The 26,372-nt window shown below is 41.3% G+C and overlaps 1 protein-coding gene across 4 annotated transcripts in view; it reads right to left on the bottom strand.

The window, feature by feature from the left end:
- Window positions 1–21,458, bottom strand: part of LRIG2 (leucine rich repeats and immunoglobulin like domains 2) — a 64,005-nt gene extending 42,547 nt beyond the window's left edge. The window contains exon 1 of one of the 4 annotated variants that reach the window (XM_027612402.2): window positions 20,483–21,458. In XM_027612402.2, coding sequence (XP_027468203.1) covers window positions 20,483–20,721 — 239 coding nt within the window. In that variant the 5' untranslated portion in view covers window positions 20,722–21,458. The other 3 variants (XM_027612417.2, XM_027612410.2, XM_027612424.2) reach the window with 3 other exon arrangements.
- Window positions 21,459–26,372: the final 4,914 nt, after the last annotated feature.

Below are 26,372 nucleotides of genomic sequence, written 5' to 3'. Positions count from 1 at the left end.
TCATGTACTCTCTCTCTCTCTCTCTCAAATAAATAAAAAATAAAATATACCATACAAAATGTCATGGACCAAAGATGAAGGAAATGTATTTTCTAGCATCAGGAAGAAATGATTATCTTAATATACCAGTAAGTTTTTGAATATCCGTGTGCTGAATATATATGTTGTATATCAAGAAATGCAAAGTATTTTTAATATAATGAAACATAAGGACAATATTTTCTATAAAAATGTGTCCTTCAAAGCATAAAGGACTTTCAAAGAATTAAGGAAACCACAGATGTCAATTAACATTCAGTAAGCAACAACTGTCTGTGGTTCAGTGGTTCTCCATCACTGCTGCAGGCATCATAAGACTCTAACATACTGATGCTGGGGGCTCACCCTAAACCAATCAAATCAGAATCACTGGAGTGTGGAGCCCAAGCATTGGTATTCTGTAAAAGCTTTCCAGGTGACAGTCTAATGTGCAGTCAGCACTGAGAACCACTGCACTAGTCCAGAAATCTAGTAACCCAAAGCCTGTGGCCAGAGGATGCTGTCAAGATTCTCTCAATTCGGGGCGCCTGGGTGGCTCAGTTGATTAAGCGACTGCCTTCGGCTCAGGTCATGATCTCAGGGTCCTGGGATCAAGCCCCGCATCAGGCTCCCTGCTCAGTGGGAAGCCTGCTTCTCCCTTTCCCACTCCCCCTGCTTGTGTTCCCTGTCAAATAAATAAATAAAATCTTAAAAAAAAAAAAAAAAGATTCAATTCTTTTCCTTTTCTTGCCCTACAATAAATCTGTCAACAAAGACTTGACACCTACCATTTGCCAGGCAACACACTAAGCAAACATGAACAAAACAGACATTTTTGGAGTTTATATGCTCCCTCTTGGAGTTTATAGAATGACCTTAAACTAAAGCCTCACTGGCACGGAGATGCTACTAAATCTTATTCACTATCAAGATGAAATTCCTATAAAGTAAATTCCTGGGGCACCTGGGTGGCTCCGTTGGTTGAGCATCAGATTCTTGGTTTTGGCTCAGGTCGTGATCTCAGGGTCATGGGATCGATTTAGCCCCACATGGGCTCCACACTCAACACATGGAGTCTGCTCGGGATTCTCTCCTTCTCTCTCTGCTCCTCCCCTGACACACACACTCTCTCTTAAAAAAAAAAATAAAAATAAAAAATTCCAGGGGTGCCTGGGTAGCTCCGTTGGTTGAGCATCTAACTCTTGGTTTCAGCTGGGGTCTGGTCTCAGCGTCCTGAACTCGAGCCTCGCATCTGGCTCTGCACTCAGTGGGGAGTCTGCTTGGGTTTCTCTCTCCCTCTTCCTCTGCCCCCCATAATGCCACAGGTGTGCGCACACACGCTCTATCTCTCTCACTGAAATAAATTTTTTTAAATGCCTATTTGTACCACAGGAGGGTGGGATAAAAGGGTAAAGGAAGAAATGGATGCTTTTATTTCTATTTAATACATTTGTTTTGCCCTTTTTAAATGAGTATATATGCCCTCTCATAATTTATATATGCTTTTTGAATTAAGATTTTTGTTTTTTTTCCCCAAGATTTTGTTTTTAAGTAATCTCTACACCCAACATGGCACTCATACTTATGAGATCAAGAGCTGCATGCTCCATTGAGCAAGCCAGCCAGGCGCCCCAAAATGAGATTTTTAAAATGCATTCGTAGATAAACGCAGCAAGACATACCAACTGATTCTCTTTGATAACCCTTGACTACGTATTTCACTGGGGAGGAGTGGGATTTGGGCTTGGGTATGAGAGTCCATAGCAAAGCTAATTACCCTAGGTTTCTTTTCTTTGCAGTTACAGCCTTGTTTTATTCCTAATCCCGTAACTATTGTTTCCACACCCAGCAAGATCTTATCAGAAAGGGAAAAGGCTGAAGGTAAAAATCCTTAGGGATATAAAGAGCACACTGTGGCTCTTCTTTCCACGTGGTTCCAACATCTAAAATTAAGTGCCACTCAGGGCAAGGCAAGCACTGGAGGTAAAGTTTATTAACCAAAGAGACTGCACAAACAAAAGCAATCAAAACACTTTCCTTCTACCAAATGATAAAAAACAAAATTTTTAACAATAACTAGTGCTAGGTAAAGTGTGATAAGATAGTCACTCTCACAGTGCCAAAAGAAGTTTAAATTGTTAACTTATGCTGGATTCCATGTAAAATATCAAGATAATTCAGGGTAGACCTGTGTTAACAACCAACCCTAAACGATCTACAGCAAATAATGTATTAATTCAGATTTCTTAAGGCTCTCTCATTGTAGGTTTTCTTCTTAGGTATCTTCTGAACTAACCAAAAATGCCTTGAAGATTGCGAAAGATTTCGTGGGATCACATCTTCTGTTTACCACTTCCCCAGATAGACCAGGATAAAGATGAAATATGTTAAATCTTTAATGCGATGAAAGAAAAACATATTGTATATGCTTTGAAATGACTTTTGGAAGTGAAAAGGTTCATTGTAACAGCAGTATGCGAGCCAAGGACAATATATGTTAGATTCTGGAAACACCATGGTAGCATATTCCCCTTACCCCCAATGTACTTTAGGAATTTACCAGTAGGTCTGTTTCTTTTGAAGAATAAAATTAGTGTTTCTCCTAGAGTCTGGAAAGATAAGGTATGTGAAAGACGAAATGTCTTTTGAAGTATTCCAACTCTAGAAACAGGTAGCTGCTGTACAGGTTGGAATGAAGTTGTGCAGGCTAAAAACTCCTCAAACCACAGCGGCAAGCCATGACACTCTGTGTGCAACTGATTATTCACTGATATTTAGTAAATATCTAAGAGATGCTGCAAAGCCCTATAAAAACAAAGATGATCAGAATAAATGAAAGATTATTTGTGCATGGAAAAGTTCTGGTACACTCAAACAAAACAACCCACACAGAGTAAGATGAGAACTAGAGTTAGTAGTAACTTAATGTGCCTATATTTAGAATTTTTCTTTTTGTTAAAAAGAAAAAGATGATGCTAAAATGCAACTAATTAGCTAATACCCTGATTCATTCACAGTGTTTACTATGGAAAATGAGGTGCCTTGAAAAGAAACCCTCTAATAAAATATATAAAAGACTAGAGAAGCAAATGAGAAAAGACTGCTTTGAACTTGTCTTGACCTCTCCCTCCTCAGAAGACACAACCACACACTTTAATTCAATTATTTACTACATTCATTCAACAAATATTTTGAGTACTTACTGCTGATCACTGTCTACAGCAATGAACAAAAATCCATGTCCTCGTGACACTTACAATCTACTGAAAAGAAGACAAAGTAAAATATGTAGCATGTCAGAAAATGATGCCTGCTAAAGACAAAAAGAGGGCCAAGGATTTGGGATTGTCTCTGGGAGAGGAGAGATAACCTCAAAGTCCTGAGATTCTTGTGGAGACTGGTGTAAACAAGAATCAAGGGCATGAGACTGGTGCTGATGGTCTCATGGCAGATACTGATTGGTGGGGAGAATGTGAGGGTGAGAGGAATGAAGACACAGGGAATCTTTCCAGTTCTTTACTCTGAAGTGTTGACTTGGAACAGGGTAGTATCATCCAGAGCACAAAGAGTTTCCCCTGACTTCTGCCTTATGGAAGCCTAGAGGCCAAGAGAAGGAAGTCCTACCTAGGTTTGATCACAGAGTGAACCAGCTTTCTAAACGCACTGTATGCTCAGTTCCATATAGCCAATCTTTCTTCTCTGTAAGAAGTATGGTGAAAATAACACGGACACAACAAAATGGATGGAGGAAGTAGAAAATAAAGGTTGATAGTAATAGATGATAGTAATAAATAAATGAGGTAAATGAGGGACCTTAGTAGAAATGAAATCACATCTGTACTGTTTTTAAAAGGACTCCTTTTCAGTTCACCACCTTGTGGTTTAAAGCAATTAAAGTTCTTTTCACATTCCAGCTAGATTATCCAACTAAAGAGTATCAAATTATGTCAATGTTATGTTTCTGCCTCTCACAGTTTTCTTCACAACATACAATGGAAGGTTGAGAGTTCATTTTCAGAAAAACATACATACATATGCAATGAACTTAAAGGCCCTCAAATCAACTTCCCTATCACTTTCTAAAACCTAAGAATGTTTTCCAAAGTGTATCATTATCCTTACCAGTATCACAATAAACGTAGAAAGGAAGGATACTACAAATTAACTGCCCCTTTATTTTTTTTTTAAAGATTTTATCTATTTGAGAGAGAAAGAGAGCACACACAAGCAGGGGGAGCAGCAGAGGGAGAGGGAGAAAGAGACTCTCTGCTGAGCAGGGAGCCTGGCCCAGGGCTCGATCCCGGGACTCCAGGACCATGACCTGAGCTGAAGGCAGACACTTAACCAACTAAGCCACCCAGGAACCCCTATCTGCCCCTTTAGAAAGGAAATATGAAGTATTGACAAAGCTATGCAATTTTTCCTTGACGTCCCACAAGTCACTGGTAGTGAGCTCTGGACCTTTGAAGGGATGAAGGCTGACTCTACCTGTTACCTAACAGTGAAAACATTCTGCCCATGTTACTTACAGAGAGCAGCAGCTAAAGAGGTTAAAGCTCAAGTCACATCCAAGTTCGGACTTTCCTAGAGTTACTCAATATAAATTAATGTCCTCTTTGTATCTAAAGAACTCATCTGTTCACAACTATTCTAAAAAAACAAATGCAAACAAGTCTTAAAGTTACCATAATGAAAACAGAGAGATAAGAAAGAAACCAGAAGTAACTACATATGAAATTTAATCTAATATAGCAGTGATTCCCCAATACTGATCCATGATAAAGTTTTTACCAGTCCACAGTGGAATGAAAATAGGAAGGACAAGATTACAAGTTTACCATAAAGCTAAATATATTTAATCTACAGAATTGTCCTTATTTCTAAAATTATGTACTTCCTAATTTTTTGGTGCTGTCATGAAATGACCATGACAACAAATAACTGGAGAATAGGGGTTCTAATGGTGTCACTTGGCAAAACAAGAATTTGATACATTTGGTCCTCCAATTCCTGCGTGTGTGTGTGTGTGTGTGTGTGTGTGTGTGTGTGTGTGTGTGTGTGTAAAATCAGAATAATGTGATACAGAGCTTAGCACCCATGGACAATCAAATTTTGAATAACCAAATAAAATTTGAAAAGAGTTTCTGATAACAGAGAAGCATAAAGACAGAATCTAAATAGGTTTCTGTCTAGGAAAAATTCCATTTCTTCCTACCTTTATTCATATATACAATACTCCTAACACCAGATGTATGATTCCCCCCCACACACCAACCAATTCTCCAACACCAACTGGCTGTCCCACAATGCAGTTCCAACATTAATGGGAATTAGAGCAGACCCTACAAGTTAAGAGTTCAGTCCCTGAAGACTACCCCCCAATTCAGCCCCACAGCCCATCTCACTTCTCCGTAAGAACTATGGTAAGGAGCACCTGGGTAGCTCCTGGGTAGCTCCTGGGTAGCACCTCAGTCAGTTAAGCATCTGCCTTCAACTCAGGTCGTGATCTCAGGGTCCTGGGATCGAGCCCTGTGTCGAGCTCCCTGCTCAGCAGGAAATCTGCTTCTCCCTCTCCCTTTGTCCTTCCACCACCATCACTGCCCCCACCCCACTCATGCTCGCTTTTTTTTATTTTAAAGATTTTATTTATTTATTTGAAAAAGAGAGAGAGAAAGCACAGAGGGAGAGTGAGCAGCAGACTCCCCCCCCGCCCCCTGCCAAGCAGAGCCTGAAGCGGGGCTTGGTCCTAAGACCCCGAGATCACAACCTGAGCTGAAGGCAGAGGTCCAACCGACTGAGCCACTCAGGCACCCCTCTAATAAATAAATAAAAATCTAAAAAAAAAAAAATTAAAAAAAAGAAGTATGGTGAAAATATCACAGACACAAAAGTTAAGTATAAGTAGTAGGCACTGTGTCAGGAGTCAGAGTCAAAGAACAAGTATTAGAGCACAAGATGCTCCCAATGCTCTAATCACTTGGAAATTTCAAGGATTTCAGGAGCTCTGTGCCACCAACCAGGGTCAGAGACCAATATATATTTTTTATATTATTTCACAGCCCACCTTGGTCTCTGGCCACAGACCCCCTTAAAGCAAAAAGATACACAACTCAAAAGATACTGACACATTAGAATCCCATTCAGTCATTAATATTTGCGCTAGTCCATCATCATCTCATATGAAAATGCTTTCCAGGCAAGGCCACTCATGTTCACAGGCTTCCAATCTTGTGAGGTCACAAAAGCTGGAGTGGTGTAGGCAAACACAGTTTCAGCCAGGCATCTGGTATAACTAAGAGATGATATCTTACTCTGAGCCCCTTTTGAGGTGTTAACATTGGATTTCCCTCATTATCCAACCCATTTATTCATTCCTTTACCCTCAGCTACTATTGCTCCTTCTCTCCACTTATACCCAAACTCTCCCCACTTTGGAAGAGACATCAGGTTCGGCTACTGTGCTGACCTAGATTGCAAACAGCAATAATAGTCTAGTAGGTACCACCTCCCCCTCAGTCCTCTCCATTCCGTTGGGGAAAGGTTATATAGATATAGAACCACTAGGCTATTCTTGCCACCAAGCAATAGAGTGGCATTCACTCTTAACCTCCATTTTGCCAGATAAGGTGAAGGTACAACCCACCCCATCAGGCCCTTAGGATTCTAACCCAAGCTTAAAAATACAGTTTCTTGCTAAGGAATCATCCCTGTTTTCAGCACTTTGTATTTGCAGCCCTGGTCCTATGACCAGTGTATCAAGCACAAAAGAAAAAAGTTGAGGTGATGTGAAGAAGAAAAAGTACAGTCATTAAGCAAAGATAAGAACTTGGTAACTTGGTAAGAACTGCAGAGTCGCCCCGCATCCTTTGCCACCCCCTTTCCCCCAGATCCACCAGAAAAAAAAGAGGACTCTGCCTGGTGGGGCCGCTCCTTTAGCTCCACTTCATGATGAATGAGAGCACTCTCAGGAGCTCATGAACGTAAGCCATACATTCAGATGTTTACCTCCCATTCTACACAACCAATGTTTTCATTGCCCACTCACTTCTCTATTAAACTAGTACTCTGAGGAGGACATCTCTCTGCCCATTGGCTGGACACTATGAGCTGTATATTCCTCGGTCATGGTCAACCATCCCAAACTGTTATAATTATCTTCTGTGTCCAGTTCTTCTTTAGTACTCTGAGCATTTGCATCTACTGTCAGATAAGCAAAGCCCAGTCCAGACTCAGTGTCTACTCCTATCAGGACCCATTTGTAAACTATCATGGTTACAGCATCAGTCTCATTTGCCACCTATATGCAGGGCCTTCCCAATGGGAATCTGCCACCTAGCCATCTACAATCTCTATTTTGCTTGCAGATAAAACAGTTCTTACGGGCATTTTGTGCCTCAGAAGGTACAAGAGGATTATGTCTAGATTCGGTCATCTTTGCATTGCTGCATGCCCCATTACTCACTTATGTCATGGGCCCAGGTGGCCACCTCAAGTAAGCACACAGGGATATTGCCTGTTGATTCCAACTGCCTTACAAACCTGAAAAGGGTTCTTCTGATGAGCATCGATATGTCCTACCTTAATGCACACTTCAAATTCCTGCAGCGATTTCCATAGGGCTGTGCCCTAGGTGCGCATCCCTTTAATAGGCCAGGTTTCCACTGTTCTTCTACACAGCCATATGGCCAAGCCATTGGCCTCTGCCTATGAAACAGTAAAAACCCAAACACAGGGGCGGCTTTTACCACTGTTCAATTCATCCATGCTGCTAGAAAAACAGCATGCAATTCAGCCCACCAAGCTAATCTGTCTTTACCTTCTCCATTCAGAATGGTGGCCTTCCAAACAGGAAGTTCACCTTGGAACTGCCATCCACAAACCAACTAGCTCTTTGTTGGGCCAGTTATAAGCTGTTTATAGGACACTGCCCAAGTGACAACAGAATCCAGCAGCTCCTCACACAGCTCCCAAGTCAGTCTTAGGGGGAAAGAGGCTCCCTTGAGTAGCTCCTCCTTGCATTTTCCATTTTATTACAGAACTCTTCTGGGCACTGCCCTACCTATTGAAGTGTTATCTGACATTGTGCAAGACATCATAAGTATTTCAGTTTTCAAGTTTATGACTTTATGAGTCACAGTGGCTGTTTCAATTACTGTCCAATAGCAAGGCAATAATTGCCCTTCAAGTGGGAATTCTCTAGTCCAAAGTCCAGTAAGTCACTGCTGGCAGGCACTCACAGTGCCTGCCATAAGCCCCAGTCTATGGAACACTACAGTCCACTATCGCACAGAGAATTTGTCCATACGAGCACTTGGACTTCTACACTGTGTGGGCTTGGGCAATCTTACTGGTTCCCCTTTAGTGTATCCAATTAATATTGAAAGGTGGATTTACCTGACTTCTGTTTTACAATAATAAAGGAAATATTCCCCAGTCAGATATAAGGTCCATCTCCCTAATACAATCAGGTAAAAACCTGTTCAAACACACCAATTCTCACAAACTTTCACTTTACATGCCTAACTGTAGCCTCCATTAGGACCTTATTAACAGGTTTTGGTTTTACAATACTAGGGCAAAGTGTTCCCCACGCCAGACATAACTCATTACCATAAAACATTCAGGTAAAGGAGACATGACTTCTTTACATAAAGCCTTGTTTAAACATTCCAACTTTCAAAATCCTATCAACCCTTACATGTTTATATTCTCTCAACTGTATCAGGGCTTTATCAATGGGTTTTGGTATTTGGTACCACAGTGCAAGAGGCTCCCATATCAAGGAAATCCTGGGAACTTTCCTTCTCCACCTCCTGACCATTTTACCCACTCTTGTGCAAAAGGCTTTGGGTCTTGCCCAGGGATGAAGCCAAGGGACCCTAGCCCTTTGTCAGTTTTTAGCTCATTTAATCTATCTACCCAATGCCCCAAGCAATTACTAGTCACATTACTCATTGTAATCTCTGCCTTCAGATTTTTAAATTTCTCCAAACTGGGGTAAATATATTTGTTTGGGGCCCTTTATGTTAGGGTGGAGAGGAACCAGAAAAAGGTCCCTTTGGCCTGCCCAATCTAAATAGTGTTATACTAAAATCTTTGTTTTAACCCCATCAATATCTGTTTTATTCATCCCATTTCTTAATAACTATCTAAAGCTTTCCATTCTGCTGGGTTGAATCCCGTGATTCTTCCCTTTTTCCTTTGTTTTGCTCCAAATGATATTTGCTTTATTCACCTTATTTCTTAAAAACTATTTAAAATTTCCTACTTTGCTAAGACCAGTCCCTTGATTCTCTCCTTTGCCTTTCCTCTTTCTCTTGCTAATTAACCTAATGTTTTTATTAACAGTGATAAAACCTGGGAGGGGAAGCTGAGACAGCAAATACATAAGGCTTCCCCAACTGTCCCTCGGTTTTGCAGCACTTAAGGTTATATGGGGTGTTCACGTAAAAGAGCTCCCCTTAATCACAGCACTTACTATCAATGGAGTAACATATTCAGCAGATGAATATTCCAGTTATCATAATCCCATACAGCTCATATATGAAGCATACCAACTGCTCCATTGGGGGTGTTCCGCTTGGCATTTATAGGGCCGGTTGGGCAGTCCCCATTATCAGGGTAAACAAACCTTAGAGTGGCTTTTATCCAGTCCACCAGGCTGGCTGTTCCCTCGGGAATAACCTGCTTTGGGTCCGGATCACATAGAGCCATCTGTGATTGCTCCATAGTGAGCTGTGGACTCTGCGCCAACCCAAACATGGTCTCCCACATTACAGCATTTAAAACCAGATACTACTCCTAAGTTAATTACTCTCACAATCCATTTTAATAAAGGTTCTTCAGGAAACTAATTACTGATCCACAGAATGAAAACAACTCCTTCACATAATATTCCCTGGTTTCAATAGTTTCTTGGTTTTGCCCTCCCCCTACATACACCAATGGTCTTGGTGACCAGAGGTTTTGGAGGTAACTTTGTAGTCTTTGCATAATTTACCCTTTGGGGGGGCAGCTTTGAGGCTAGTAGCCAAAACTCAGACTCACTGAAATCTGATCTCCGTCTAGCATCAAGTTCTGATCCAGAACTCCATTTTAATTTCATTTTCACTATCACACGTAACAATAGCCAAAGGACTTAACGTTTCACCTTTTCCTTATTAGTTTCCATTCCCTTACATATCCAGTGAACCAAAGTGCTGGGAATTAGATCCATCTCTAAATTCCATTTGTAACTTTTATCTTTAGTAACTGAGAGCAGCACAGCTGCTGCTCCATTCCAGAGGGGAACATGCCACCCAGGAATCAATGGCTCCACATTCCCATCTTTTTACCTGCTCTCTTCCCAAACCACGTTTCCATGAGCCAAGGCCATTCTAGTGAATCTCAATTCTGTGACACCAAATGTCTATGAAGAACTCCCTGGGTTAAAAGGAAAAAATATTCAAGGACACCTGTTAAAACCTCATGAGGAAGACTTTATTCAAGGTGGTGCAGGTTTTCTCTTCAGGTATAGGGACCACCGTGGTGACATTTTGCAGTAAGGGGGGATCAGGTTCAACTCCAAATACTGCATGGGCAAGTGGGAATTTATAGCCAAGGAGCAGGGTGGTCAGCCAAAATCAGTGGATGGAAAATCACTAAAAGGTAAAAACAGGGATGTGGTGGGTTCTGGCTAAGCGGATTCTTACTGAAGACAGGCCTCGGTGACGAGTCATCACCTGGAGAACGTTAGAAGATGAGAAAACCAGATAACAAGGGTGTGATCAGATACTGAGGGTGAGGGCTTCTTGCTTAACTGACTTAGCAGGGTTCTTGCTAAAACTGCATTTTACAAGAACGTATACAGATGAGCCTAGAAGGTGGTTCAGGAGCCTAAAATCTGGTTAAGCAAAGAATCTGTCAGTCCTTATTCTTGTTCAAGGAAAGAGGCATTCTTCCTTCCTCTGCACAATATAAGTCTATTCTCTTGTTCGGTAGCCTTTTATCCATTAAGGACCAGATAAAGCTTTGGATGGGACTTGGTATTAGAGAATATCCGCTTAATGATGCTAGTAGCCAGACATTTAATGAGGGCAGCTTCTGTGAAAATACAAGAAAAAAGTTAATAGTTAGATTAGAAACCTAGTTTCTGAGTCCAGAGGAGAGCCAGGTGAAATCTTCAGACTTGAGCTCCAAGTATCTTTAAACGGTGGAGTGAGGGTGGCAGTGGCCATCTAAAGAATTTTCCTGGTTTGCAGTTTGAACTCTGGGGATAGCACTGAGTGTTCTGGTGAACCTGTGAATGGTCCAAACAGCAGGAGGCATAAGAGTTGCCCATATTATGATATGCCGTGGTAATTTTTTTTTTTAAGTTTATATCAAGTCATCCAGTTTCAGCTTGCAGGGTTTCAGGAAAAGGGCAGTTTTAGTTCTCAGTGATAGCAAGTCAGGAGGGTGGGAGAAATAACTAGAAACATTAGTTTGGAAAATTATAGCCAGACACTGGAGGAAACCAGAGTTGAATATTTGGTAAGAACTGGCAAAATGTGCAAGACAGAACCCACAAGGCTGCACTACAGTTTTGCACTGAAACAAAAAAAATTCTCTCTACAGTCAACCTTTTAATTCTTTTTTACAAAAGAATTCTGGTCTCATTTAAAGCCTGGGATATTTAAGTTTGTCAAGTTGTGTGTAAGTTGCTTCTGTGACATTTCAGTTAACATAAAGTTTTTGGTTTTTGTCTTTAAAAAAAAAGAATTCTGGTCTCATTCGGTTTGTCCTAATTATTTACATAGGTGCAGCAAGAATAGTGACCGCCCATACAGCCTCTTTTTGAGTTTGCTTTGCTGGAACTTTTAAGGAAATCTCAGATTAATCTAACTTTTAAAAGCTTCTTGAGGTTAGGAAGCCAATCCAGGAATTAGCCACCAGACTTCATCTTCCCATACCTATAGGTCTGAATGAATTCCTCTTTCCTTGAGGTCCATAGCCTGAGATTTCTGGGCCTGCCAGGAAGTGACATTCCTTACCCACCTATAACGCTGGGAACCCTGTAAGCCAGATAGCAGGCCAGTTCTTTCAAGAGCACTGGCTTCAAAAGGGCAACCTTAGTCCCTTAAACCAGACTCTATGCATGTCACTCTCAAATATAACATTCCAGTCAAAGCCTTGGTAATAAAACCAATGTTTCCAATTGTATCCTGCTACAAGAATAGATTCTTCTTCAACTTACACAAATAACTAGAGTATCATGAAAATAATATGCACTAAGAGTTTCCAAATTCTGGAGGGATCAGATAAGCAGAAAAAACTGTTTCATCTTTGTTCACAAAGGTATAATCAGACTGTTGTAAAGTACAGACAGTTTAAGAGCAAAAAAAAAGGGTTCTTTAAATCTGAAAAACATTAAAGAACTAGCACTGTTTCAAACAAAGAGTCATAAAAAAAATATAACCATCTTCATCAGTTCATTCGGTCCCATGTAATTAATTCTTATTCTGCTTGATCTTGGGTTAGCAGTTGTATGAATCCATCAGTTTCTTCATTAGTTCTGGAAATTCTTACTCAGTCCAATGCATGGTCTTAAAATTATTCAACTGAGGGGCGCCTGGGTGGCTCAGTCAGTTAAGTGTCTGCATTCGGCTCAGGTCATGATCCTGGGGTCCTGGGATTGAGCCCTATGTCAGGCTCCCTGCTCAACGGAGAACCTGCTTCTCCCTCTCCCTCTGCCCCTCCCCCTGCGCATGCTCTCTCAAATAAATAAAATCTTTTTTTTTTTTTAAGATTTTATTTATTTATTTGACAGAGAGAGAGGGACAACAAGAGATGGAACACAAGCAGGGGGAGTAGGAGCAGGCCCCTGCTGAGCAGAGAGCCCGATGCGGGGCTCGATCCCAGGACCCTGGGATCAAGACCTGAGCTGAAGGCAGATGCTTAACGACTGAGCCACCCAGGTGCCCCTCAAATAAATAAAATCTTTTAAAAAAATAAACACTTAAGAAAACAGGTCACCGTGAAACAATATTCATTTAGAAAAAGTGACAAGAGATTTCAAAGGCAAATACAGAAAATTACATAGTTGGAAAAAATCTTAGCTTTTGTAATACTGAAAAGACTCAATTTTTTAAAATAATGAAAAGACTTAGAGATTTGGGCTCAAGTCATGATCTCAGGGTCATGAAATTGAGCCCAGCAGTCAGGCTCCTCACTAAGCAGGGAGTCTGCTTCTCTCCCGTTCCCTCTCTGTCTGCACCCCCCAACCCTGCACACAGCGCACGCGCGCGCACACACACACACACACACTCTCTCTCTCTCTCTCTCAAATAAATGAATCTTTTAAAAAAATAATCAAAGACCTGATGAACATAAGAAGCACAGGAAATTATTTTAATTAGACACAAAAATCTTTGTTTCCTAGGCAAATTACATAAAAGGTAAAGGAAAATCTTTTTACAGTTTCTTAATAAAAGTAGACAAATAATCCAAGAAAACTTCGACATTCTAGTTTTGCATCAGGTACACTTTTGATGTTAAAGTTTAATTTTTTTAACTTATAAATCTACTTAACCTTAGCAACTTGACCGCATATATAATTCCTGTTCTGCACATCTATAACCGTTTTTCTAATATCCATTCAGTTTTTGTCCTGTATTTTTTCTTCTTTCTCATTCTGGAATAACCAGTCTGCCTTAGAAAATTACTTTTTTTCCCTAAACAAAAACACATCCTTCATGCCTTGCATACTTTGCATACAAAGTTGTTTCATAGTATTTTTATGGTTTCTAATAGTTTTATCTACATATACTGATTACAATTTTTAACCATTAATAAACTTTCTTTTACAAACTATGACATAGACAATTGTTGTCTGTCATATATCAGCATCCTGTAGACTAGTAAACTTATGAATATGCAATCTCACAATTTCTAGAGGCATATGATTCCTCACAATGTAATTTTTCAATGTGGCAAATGACATGTTTACTAAGAGATTCAAGTACCTTTAGATTTTCTATATCATATGAAGATAAATACCAAAAATACATAAACCCAAACTCAGGTTCAGTAATGAAATGTTTTTAGTAGTTTATCTTACTTAGAAATGACCTACATTTGGGGTGCCTGGGTGGTTCACTTGGTTAGGCACCTGACTTGTGATTTCAGCTCAAGTCATGATCTGAAGGCTGTGAGATCAAGCCTCGCATCAGGCTCTATGCTGGGCGTGGAGCCTACTTAAGATTCTCTCTCTCCCTCTCCCTCTGCCCTTCCCCTGCCCCTGCACTCTCTCTTTAAGAAAAAAAAAAGAGGGCGCCTGGGTGGCTCAGTCGTTAAGCGTCTGCCTTCGGCTCAGGTCATGATCCCAGGGTCCTGGGATCGAGTCCCGCATCGGGCTCCCTGCTCCTTGGGAGCCTGCTTCTCCCTCTGCTTCTCTCCCTCTCTCTCTCCCTCTGTCCCTCATGAATAAATAAATAAAATATTAAAAAAAAAAAAAAGAAAAGAAAAAAATTTTTAAAAAATGGCCTACATTTTTATTTTTATTTTAGGCAGATATTAACACCAAACTAAGCTAGCCATCATCTGAAGTTATTTCCTTATTAACTATTATTTTTAAGATTTTATTTATTTGAGAGAGTGTGAGAGAGCGAGCGAGCATGAGCAGGGGGAGAGGCAGAGGGAGAGGGAGAAGCAGACTCCCCACCAAGCAGGGAGCCCAACACAGGGCTCAATCCCAGGACCCTGAAATCACAGCCTGAGCGGAAGGCAGACACCCAATTGACGAGCCACCCACATGCGCCCCCCCCATTAACTATTTTTATAACATATACATGACAAGCAAGTATCACAAAAGTAAAAACCAAGGAAGATTAAATACATGGTCTCCCCCTGCCCCCTTTTTTTTTACTATAGTACTTGACATACATCAAGCAATTCATTTTTTTTTTTTAAGATTTTTATTTATTTAACAGAGAGAGACACAGCAAGAGAGGGAACACAAGCAGGGGGAGTGGGAGAGGGAGAAGCACACTTCCCGCTGAGCAGGGAGCCCCATGCGGGGCTCAATCCCAGGACACTGGAATCATGACCTGGGCTGAAGGCAGATGCTTAGCAACTGAGCCACCCAGGCGCCTGCAATTCATTTTTATTTTATGTTTTATTCTTAGTTTGGATTTATATCTTTATAATCTTAACATCTAGTAGAGATTATGTAAGCTTGACTAGTAAGCTTAGGTAGAAGAAAAATTATATGTCTGCATTATATTTAACACTGACAACTCTGAAGACATGCCCATTTTTATTTTACCATCAATTTCAAAAAACATAGCTTTATTTACAAAAAAAATTCATCCCAAATCATGTGTACTTAATACACTGGGTCAGTTTTGGAGCACCTGGGTGGCTCAGTTGGTTAAGTGTCCGCCTTCAGCTCAGGTCATGATTTCGGGGTCCTGAGATAGAGCCCTGCATCAGGCTCCCTGATCAGCAGGGAGTCTGCTTCTCCCTCTCCCTCTGCCCCCTCCCCACCACCAGCTCATGCAGGAGTGCACACTCTCAAATAAATAAAATCTTTAAAAAAAAAAAAAAAGGGCAAAACAAAACATTGGGTTAGTTTCTCTACTTCTCAGAGTTTCAGGAATACTTAATTTATTTAAGTGCTCATTTATCTCTAAGGCAGCTTGAATGAAGCTCCTTAAAGGGATTTTATAAATTAATTTGGTAATACCATCCAGAGGTAGAAATATATCACACATCTACAACATACATACATATACATACACACACACAAACATACAATCACCAATAGCTATTGTTTTCATTCTAAAATTTAAGCCCTAGTTAGTAAGACACAGAAATACAAATTCACTGGCTTATACAAAATAATTAGTTCTTGTCTTTTCTCCACTTTCTATTTTTATACAAATTATGTTTCTAGGGGCGCCTGGGGGGCTCAGTAGGTTAAGCAACTGCCTTCAGCTCAGGTCATGATCCCGGGGTCCTGGGATCCAGCCCCGCATCGGGCTTCCTGCTCCGCAGGGGGTCTGCTTCTCCCTCTGCCTCTTCTCCCCCTGCTTGTGCTCACACGCAGACATGTGTATGCTCTCTCAAATAAATAAAAATCTTACAAAAAAAAATGTGTTTCTAGGAAATGTCAGGCCAAGTTAATGTTATTTGTTTACCAATTGTGTAAAGACCACCTTCAAGACCTTCCCTTGCCCTGATATGTCACTTTATGGAAGCTGTGGATCAAATTTCAAGTGAGTGACCAAGGAGACATCTAGCAACTGTCTGGATATCTCCAAAGCCCATCCAACTGGCCAAAACATCCTGTCTACTTCCAGTTAGGCTTTTCCTTTTCAGGTCAAGTAGTTGCTTTGGGGGGTCCTTAAGTCCCCTGACAGCCCCCAATGGAGGGCAGAGGGCCCAAAATTCAAGTGACTAGAAAGAGTGTGGTGGAAAAAGGTCTGGCGGAGGTGGAGAGGAGGAAGGAGTTTGGAGGGGGACATAAGAAAAGATTCAACGGAACTGGAGGGAAGACTGAAGGTGGGAAGAGGGAGGAGGCGGAAGAGCAGCAATGCGAAGGGAGAGCTCTTCAAGGAGCCAGACTGGGGAGAGCTCAAGTTTCCCAAAGAGGCCAATGAAGTTCTCTATTATTCTCGGCAAAAGCATGCCAACATGGATGGAGGTAAGACAGAGTTGGCAGAAAACACAGCTAGCAGGGGTTCAAGAAGGGTATTTGAGTCAAACGAGAAGTTCCCCTGGAAAAAGCAGGCTCCAACAAAGAAAACTAGGAGGTATTATAGAGAGCCAGAAAGATAGACTTCAGTACAATGAGTCAAGGGGGGGAAAAAAGAAAGATTTCCAATCCAGAGAGTCAGAAAATAATCTCCACTCAGAAAAAAAAGAGCCAAGAAGAAGAGATTTCCAGACTGGTAGGTAGCTTTCAAACCAAGAAGCCTAGGACTCTAACCCCGCTTCTTACAAACAGCTGTTTGCCTAGCACTCTGAGCTTCTTACAGACAAACGGACTCCAACCCAACCTGTGTTTATCTGGGACTCTCTATCTCATCTTCTGGGGTATACTCAGACCCTTAGGAATCAAAATCTGCCCTTACCAGCTTCCACGGACGTTTGTCCGGAGCAATGGTTCAGGAGTCGGACTCACCAATGGATCCCCGATCAATCAGTCAGGAGTGAAGATAAAGTCTTCAAAGGTATGCCCTTAGGGTCCTGGGTGAGAGGTCTGGGGGTCCAATGATGAATCTGATCCTATCCCAGTTGAGGCACCATTAACTGTTAAAAGGAAAAAAATGACACTTGTTAAAGCCTGGTAAGGAAGACTTTGGGGGGTGGTGAGGCTATGAAATTTTGTAGTGGAGGAAAGAGACTGGGCTCAACTCTGAATATTGCATGGGCAAGAGGAAGTGTATAGCTAAGGAGAAGGGTAAGGTCAATGAATGGAAAATTATTAATAGGAAACATCAGTGGTTAGGGGCAGGGGGGCTCTGACTAAACAGCCTAAAGGATTCTTGCTGAAAACGGGCAAAGGGCAATCAGACGTCATCTTCTGGGTGTAGTAGGAGGAGGAACCCAATCAGACATCAAGGGGGAGCGCTTCTTGCTAAACTGACTTAGCAAGGGTCTTGCTAAAACTACATTTTACAAGGATGTGTACATATGGCCCAGGAAAGGTTCAGAAGCCTAACTAAAGTCTGCCCAAGCAAAGAGTTTTTGTTACCTGTTGCTTCCTTTTACTCCACACAGAATACTTCTGACACCAGACTTGTGGGGTTTTTCTTCCCACACCAACCAATTCTCCAACACCAGCTGCAATTCAATTCAATTCTAACACTAACTGGAGTTACAGCAGACCTCATGACATAAGATCTCAGTCTAAGACTGCCCCCAACTTCAGACACCAATCACAAGTAGTGGGTCCCCATGTTACCTACAACTTCTGTCTGACTTGGCTACAAATTGTAGGTTCCCATGACCCCCTCACTGGATTCAATCACTTGCTAGAACAGCTCCCAGAACTCAGAGAAACACTTACATTTACTGGCTTATTACATAATAAAGGATATGGTAAAGAACACAGATGAATAGCCAGACGAAGAGATACATAGGGTGAGATCTGGAAGAGTCTGGCGCAGGAGTTTCTGTCCCAGTAAAGTTGGGGTGTGCCACTCTCAGCATCAAGGTATGTTCACCACCCTAGAAACTCTTCAAAGTCCATACTTTTGGGATTTTATGGAGGCTAATCATATAGGCATGATCAATTATTAACTCAATCTCTATCCCCGCTCCTCTTCCAGGAGAACAGGATAGGGCTGAAAGTTCCAAGCTTCTAACCATGGCTTGGTCTTTCTGGTGAGGGGCTCCCATCCTGAAGCTATGCAGGAGCCTATCAAGAGTCACCTCTTCAGGTCAAAAGACACTCCCATCACCCAGGAAATACCAAGGGATTTAGGAGCTTGTGTCAGGAATAAGTCAAAGACTGAGTGTTAGAACACAAGATGCTCCTAGTGCTCTTATCATTTAGGAAATTACAAAGGATTCAGAAACTCTATACCAGGAACTGGGTAAAGATATACATATATATTTAAAAAACCAAGATTAACGGATTTCATCTATAATCTTTTTGATGATGGCCACAAGTTTCAGCATTTGAGTTTGAATCACTATTTACAGCATTACATCTACTTTAAACATTCAAAATTACATTAAAAAATCCATGTGTACCTGGTGGTTTTATAGCTGAAGGCAATGACTAAAGAATGTTACATTTCTCCGTTTATAAAAGCACGATGTTTTAATATTCTAAGAGTTCTCCTGCTAATGTAAGACTTCCAATTACATTTCTACAACAGAACTGTTCTCCCAGGCATTTTACATCAACTGAAAATGTCAATTCCATTATAGGACATTTAGAATTTGGGGATGTCATTTGGCTTTAGGAAATCTGTCTAGATTAAACAAAAATCAAACCTAGACACAAAATAATTGTATCGTACATAAAACTATTCCTAATTACTGTTTACCTACCAATGTAGGATCTTGTAAGTAAGCCACATTTATTTCAATCACAGTTAAAGTGTTGATTTTAAACCTGCACCAGATTTATTCCATCATAATCAGGTAGCTGTTCCAAGAATTTCTTAGAAAAAGGCACTTGCTGCATTACAAAGATGCTGTGCTAGGTTCAATTCAGACTATGCTGCTCACTGGTAACGATTTTTAAATTTAATCTGGGTCAGCAGAACCAGAATTAGCTACATGTGTCACTATCAAAAAACAAAAGAAAACATCTTATTTTATTGCTGATTTATGCTACATTTGGTTATTTAAGTTACCTTAATTTTCTCAAAGAATTTCTGAAGTAGCTTTTTTCCCCATATATCTTAACCTATTTGTAAATGTTTAAATACTTTAACCTCTGCAGCAGAAGAGAATTTCTATTTGTATTTTACTTGCAAGGAAAATCCAAACAGCCCCTCATATTTTAATGGCACCTCAAACTATTCTTTTTTGTGACACTCTTTTTAGAGAAGACTCCATTAAAGTCTGTCAATTAATAAATTCGTTGCTCAGTTAGCAGAGAAGTAACTGTACGTTAGTGGTTAAGAAACCCCATAATTGCAGCATTTAACACCTACTGTTGCTCCTAATGCCACTAGGCTGACTCAGACTAATGAGCTCTCCAGGTGCCACTGTCTAACACAGGCCTGTCAAGATGAGCCCTCAGCAGTGGAGTCTCCAGAAGAATTCATCCAATCACAGTACTCGCTTCCCACACATAAACAAAGAGACCTGATTTTTTAGGTTCTTTGCCACAAGGAAATGCACTGAAAACAATTAAAGCATCACATGATCTGGAAAAGAATACTCCTTCCTTTCTTTATAGTGAATCCTGACTTAGATATAAAAAAAAAAAGCTACTTATAAAGATATTTCCTCGGGTTAGTACTGGATCTCCCAACACATGCTGTTTTAACCCTGTAATTTAAGTATCAAAACTACAACACCCAATGTGTCAAAACGCGAACTAGAGACAAAAAGACCGTTCTTATGTCTTTGGCGATCGTGGTTATAAAATCACGTACCTGGGGAGCATTCGAGTTGAGTTACACACTGGATGATGCAGCCCAAAGTGGGCGAGGATCTCCAACCATCCAGAGTCAAGGCCGGTGCCCAGGTCCATTGAGCCCTTCACAATATCCCCGTCCCAACTCCTCCCCAGCCCAGGAATCACAAACTCCCTGGCCTCCAGAATCTTAACCCTGGTTTTCATACTAGTCTCCAGAACCTTAACTCCAGGTGTTTTAGGCTCCCACCCCACCTCAAAAAATGTTCACAACACTGTAATGGCATTTCTCTTCAGAACTTATGCTCCCGACCGCGACCTCCGACCCAGTGTATCTCCCTCCCGTCCCCTGGGAGGCAGAGCTCCCCTTCCTTTGGACCCCCTCCCGGCAACCCTACTCACAAGCTGGCAGCGTCGGGGGGCAGCGGGCTCGACAGCGCCCTCCAGCTCGGCGCTGGTAGTTTCCTGCGACTGCAGTCCAGCAGAGGGATGCGGCAGGAGCAGGGCGCGGGGCAAAGGCCTGCCCGAGCGGCCGGCAGCAAGAGGAGGGCAGCCTGGGCGAGGAAAAGGAGCCGGGAAAGTGGTGTGGACCGACAATCCAGCAGCGGCTCCTCCTGGACGCCTTGTAGCGCCGGCGCCATTTTCCACCCCCCGACCTGGACCAAGCCGAGAAGAGCCGCCAACCAGAAAGACAGCTCGACGGAGACGTTTGGTGGCCGCGCTGCCACCCCAGGGCCCGGCTGTCGCCTGTACCCTCCGAAGGTAGGATAGGGGCGGATACGCACAGTAGCGGGGGCGGCGGCCGAGGACACACGGCTCAGGCCCTACGGACAACGCTCCTCCGCCCCGCCCCGCGACGCAACGTCTTCACGCACAGGAGCCAGCCAATCGGTGCCACAGAACGAGGTCGCGCCGGGGGCGGGACTCCGTGAGGAGGCGGGGCCGGTGATTGGGAGTTTCTTAAGGAGGATTTTAAGGTGTCCGGTAGGATGTGGCGCCCGTTTGGTGTTCCGCCACCAATTTTCCGCTGGAGGGCGCAGTAGCTTCTTAAGAGGAATAGCGGCTAAAACTCTGCAAGTCCGAAGTCTTGATTTAGGGGATATTTTCTATAATAGTAGAAAAGGATCTTCTGGGCTCCAAGGAAGGGGAATGATAGAAGGGCTACCTTCCTAGTCGCGGACTCTGAAGGTATGTTACCTGGCGTTGGCCTCCAGAGCCCAGCTGGGGCCGCCGCTGCCCCCTCCTGCTTGCCTGCAGCTCCTGCAGTCCTGCAAGTGGGCGACAACTCCCACTCTCTTAACAGGAAGCATGTTATCGCTATCAGTTGATGGACTGCTATCAGTTGATCAGCTCCTGAAGGAAGAGGCCCTCTATTCATCTGTGTACCTCCAGCTTCTATTTTAGCTTGGAGTTTAATAAATGTTGGTGGGACTGCATCTGCAAGGCATGTCTCTAAGGAAAATACCCTGCCTTCCTCTGTTTCAGAGAAGCTGTCCTTTATGCTCACACTCAGAAAAGCAAGTGGGACCTATAAAGAGGATGTTAAATAGTCAACAAAGCGAAGGCTGGGTGTTATTTATCCTGAAGCAGAGGCTATGAAAAACTTACTAGGAAGAGCCAAGTCTGGCCTCCTTATGCTCACTCAGCCATTTCTTATATCCAAGTTTATGAATAAGACTTCGAGAATATGGTGGCTCACTTCTATGTAGTGCTTTTATACTTTCCAAAGAGCATTTCCATCTGTTACCTTGTTTGGTCTCTCAATGACTGTAAAATTGACAGGACGATTGTTGCTGATGAGAAAACAATCCCAGAGAGGTTCAATGAAGTGTTAGAAACAAATTCAGCTGAGTAAATTTGAAGATCTAGTTGGTGTTATGCAACATTCATGAACCAGGCCTCATCCCACCCAGCAAAGGAGCTTTGAGGAGAGGTATAAAATGGAAGGCTTTTGTAGGCAGAAGTGGATGGAAAAAACAAAGTTTCGAGCAAAAGTCACCTCCTTTGGTGGTGGGCGGGGGGCGTCTGTCAGGCACATCACCTTACCAGCGCTGACCAGGTAATTCCAGACTGATGAAAGGTCACAGTCCTGGGAGTAGCGGAAACTGCAATTAGGTTAGGTATTTAATCTTGGTTTGCTGATGTGGGGCTTAGCACAAGTGACTCCACTTTGGACCTCTTTCTATCTCAACAAATTACCTGGAGCAGAGGCACACTGGCATTACTATGGGTTTTCTGACTCTTGCAAATTGAAAGACCAAGCAAGTTAAAAAAGTGATAATGCCTAGGTCATAAGGTTGTCCTAGAAAGTAACTGAAATCAATCTTTCCATGGCAGGTTTGGAGTCACAATTATGCTTTTAAAACCCTTTTTCAATTTTTTAAGAATTGAAATATTTCTTGGATATCCATTGCTTGGATATCCAAAGACATACCCAATGCTCCAATCTTAACCAAACTTTAAAAACCAAGACAGCAGGGTGAAACTTACTCTTAACCTCCTTTCCCTGGCTATTAAGCATGCTTAACAACCTCCACTAAGAAACTGGGCATAGGCAGGAGTATCTTAGTACCTCTCTGAATTATGGTTTCAGAGCTTCCCTCTGGGCACAATAGAAATTCATGCTCTCTATCTTGTGTCCTCCCAAATAAGTTGTGCAGGTCACACCAGCTAGGAGCCCCTCCCAGTTCTTAATTCCTTCTGCACATTATTTTTTACCATTCTGATAGGTAGAGGGTTGTGGGATTGAGCCCCACATCGGACTCTGCATTTGGTGTAGAGTCTGCTTGAGAATCATCGCCCCCACCTCCCCAAGCATGTGCACGCTCTTTCTCTCTCAAATAAATAATCTTAAAAAAAAAAAACTCCTACAACTCAATAATAAAAAAAAAGGAAGAATGGGCAAAGGACTTAGACATTTTTCTAAAGAAGATATACAACGGTTAATAAGCACATGAAAAAATGCTCAACATCCTTCATCATTAAGGAAATGCAAATCAAAACCACAGTGAGATAGCACTTTACACCCATCAGGATGGCTATTATTAAAAAAAAACCCACAAAACAAAAGCAAAACAAAAAAAGTGTTGCAAGGATGTAAAATTGGAACTCTTGTGCATTGCTGGTGAGAATGTAAAATGGTGTGACTAGTGTGGAAAATGGAAACGTAAAGACAGAATTATCCTATGACTGAGCAATTCCACATTTGGGTATATACCCAAAAGAAATAAAAGCAAGGACTTGAAGAGATATTTGCACACCCATGTTCATAGCAGCATTATTCATAGTCAGCCAAAAGGTGGAAGCAAACCAAGTGTCCATCAACAGATGAATGTATAAAGAAAATGTGGTATATACACTCAGTAGAGTATTAGTCACCCTTGAAAAGGAAGGGAATTCTGATACATGCTACAACATGGATGAAATCTGAAGACATTATACTAAGTGAAATAAACCAGTCACAAAAAGACAAATATTGTTAATTCCATTTACACGAGGTACCTAAAGTAGTCAAATTCATAGAGACAGAAAATAGAATGGTGGTTGCCAGGGGCCAGGGGAGAAGAAGATAGGGAATTATTGTTTAATAGATACTAAGTTTCAGTTGGGATGATGAAAAAAGTTCTGGAGATGGATAGTGCTGATGGTTGCAAAACAACATAAATGTACTTAATGACGCAGAACTGTAACTTAAAAATGGTTAAAAGGGTAAATTTTATGTTATGTATATTTTACCATAATTTTTTTTACAAAAAAACTTAAAACCAGAAATCTAGGACTCGTCTTCAAGTCTTTCCTTTCCCTTTATTCTCCATGTGCTCCCAATGGTTACCCCACATCCAGTCCATCAGCAAATCCAAAATATACCTTAAAACTGATTGCTTCTTTCCATCTCCATTACCACCATACCAGCTCAAGACATAATCATCTCTCACCTACACCACTTCAGTAGCCTCCTAACTGAACTCCTTTTTCCAATCTTGTTTCCCTCAAAACTATCCGCACGGCAAACAGCATGAATGTACTCTTCGACAGGTAAATCAGAGAGTGCTAGCCATTCACTTCGTTATCAGCAATTCACTACATTATCAGATATAATATGTGTGTATATTCGTGTTATATATGTTATATATTACATATATAAATATACTGTATATCATATATTTTTTCATATACTAAAATAGTTGTATGGTTTTTCTTCTTTAACACATATATATGCCCATATGATATATAATATAGGCCCCATATACCGTAAGATACATGTAAATATCATATATGTAATATATCATATATAGGTGTTTAACATCATTTTCAGAAATATTCATTACAAAAACTTTTTGCCAACTTGGAACACAATGAAATTCCTTAAGCTGATAAAGGATATTTACCAAAACCTGAAGCAAACTTCATACTTAATATTAACATTAAAAATACAATGAAATAGAGGCACCTGGCTGGCTCAGTCAATAGAGCACGTGACTCTTGATCTCAGAGTCACATGCTCTACTGACTGAGTTCAAGCCCCATGTTGGGTGTAGAGATTACTTTAAAAAAAGAAAAAAACTCTTAAAGAAATACAATATAATACAAACATTAAAAATAGTCATCTTGGGGTCCCTGAGTGGCTCAGTAAGTTAAGGGTCTGCTTTTGGCTCAGGTCAAGATCCTGGGCCCTGGGCTTGCCCCCTCCCCCCACTGTAGGGCTCAGTGGGGAGCCTGCTTCTCCTTCTCCCTCTGCTCCCCCACGCCCCCGCTCATGCTCTCTCTCTGGCTTGCTCTCTCTCTCAAATAAATAAAATCTTTAAAAAAAAATACTCACCTTACATTAGGATCAAGACAAAGATGACTATTACTGCTTCCATACAGTAAGTCCTAGAGGCTGTAACCAGTGCAGCAAGAGGTTCTAAGCAGTGCAAGCGAAGATATAAAAGGTATAAGAATTTTTTTAAAGATTTTATTTATTTATTTGACATTGAGAGGGAGAGGGAGCACAAGAGAGGGGTACGGCAGGCAGAGGGAGAGGGAGAAGAAGGCTTCCTGCCAAGCAGGGAGCCCAAGGCAGGGCTCGATCCCAGGACCCCGGGATTATGACCTGAAGGCAGACACCTAACCGGCTGAGCCACCCAGGCGCCCCAAAGGTATAAGGATTTTAAGATACAAAAGTACCCTTACTCAAACAGGTTATGATTGTCTGAAGGAAAAATCCAAAAGAATCTTCAAGTAAACTACTGGAATTAGTAAAAAGGCTCAACAAGTTTCTGACTACAGGATTGACAAACTAAAATCAATGATTAGTAAAACAGCAATTATAAAATACAATTTTTTTCAAAAGACAGCACATGCAATAGCAATAAAAACCATAAGACACCTAGGATAGAACTAAAAGACGCCTTGATCAAAGATGTGCAAGAGAAAAAATATATGGAGAACATTATAAAGCATTATTGAAAAGTATTTCCTAAAAGGTCTAAGTAAATGGAGAGTTTTACTCTGCTTTTAGATTGGAAAAATCATCATAATAAAGTTGTCAATTCTCCCTGATTGATTTGTAGACTTAATGCAATCCTAGTAAAAATCCTAAATGTACATGGTATTGCAAGGAGAAAATAACAGCAAAAAATGTAGATGGGGGCACCTGGGTGGCTCAGATGGTTAAGCATCTGCCTTTGGCTCAGGTCACGATCTCCAGGTCCTGGGATCCAGCCCCATGTCAGGCTCCCAGCTCAGCAGGGAGTCTGCTTCTCCCTCTCACTCTGCCTCTTCCCCTGCTTGTGCTCTCTCTGCCTCTCTCTCTCTCTCTCAAATGAATAAATAAAATCTTTAAAAAGTGTAGATGGATTTGCTTTACCAGATATCAAGATAGATGTTAAGCAAGTGCCTGGCTGGCTCAGTTGGAAGAGCATGTGACTCTTGATCTCAGGGTTCTGAGTTCAAGCCCCATGTTGGGTGCAGAGATTACTAAAAAAAATGAATAAATGAACTTTAAAAAAAGATAGGTGTTAAAGCTATAGTGATTAAAAAGTGTAGTATTGCCACAGGGAAAGTTACATAGACTTTTGGTACATATCAGAGACTTAGTTTGACATTTGATTTATGAGCCAGTTAGAACTTCAGATCATTAGAGAAAGGACAGACTTTTCAATAAATGGGGCTAAGATCATTAAATAATCACACAGGGAAAAAATGAAACTAGATCCTTTTTCACACCACATACAAAAAATCAGTTTAAGACCTAAAACTGAAAAGTAAAACCATAAAGCTTTTAGAAGAGAATAGTAAAGACTATCTTTTT

Source organism: Zalophus californianus, chromosome 4 (genome assembly GCF_009762305.2).
Source record: "Zalophus californianus isolate mZalCal1 chromosome 4, mZalCal1.pri.v2, whole genome shotgun sequence".
In the NCBI taxonomy this organism is placed as follows: Eukaryota; Metazoa; Chordata; class Mammalia; order Carnivora; family Otariidae; genus Zalophus; species Zalophus californianus.
The sequence above is the reverse complement of the archived record's forward strand: the minus strand, read 5'-3'. Positions and strand labels throughout refer to the sequence as shown.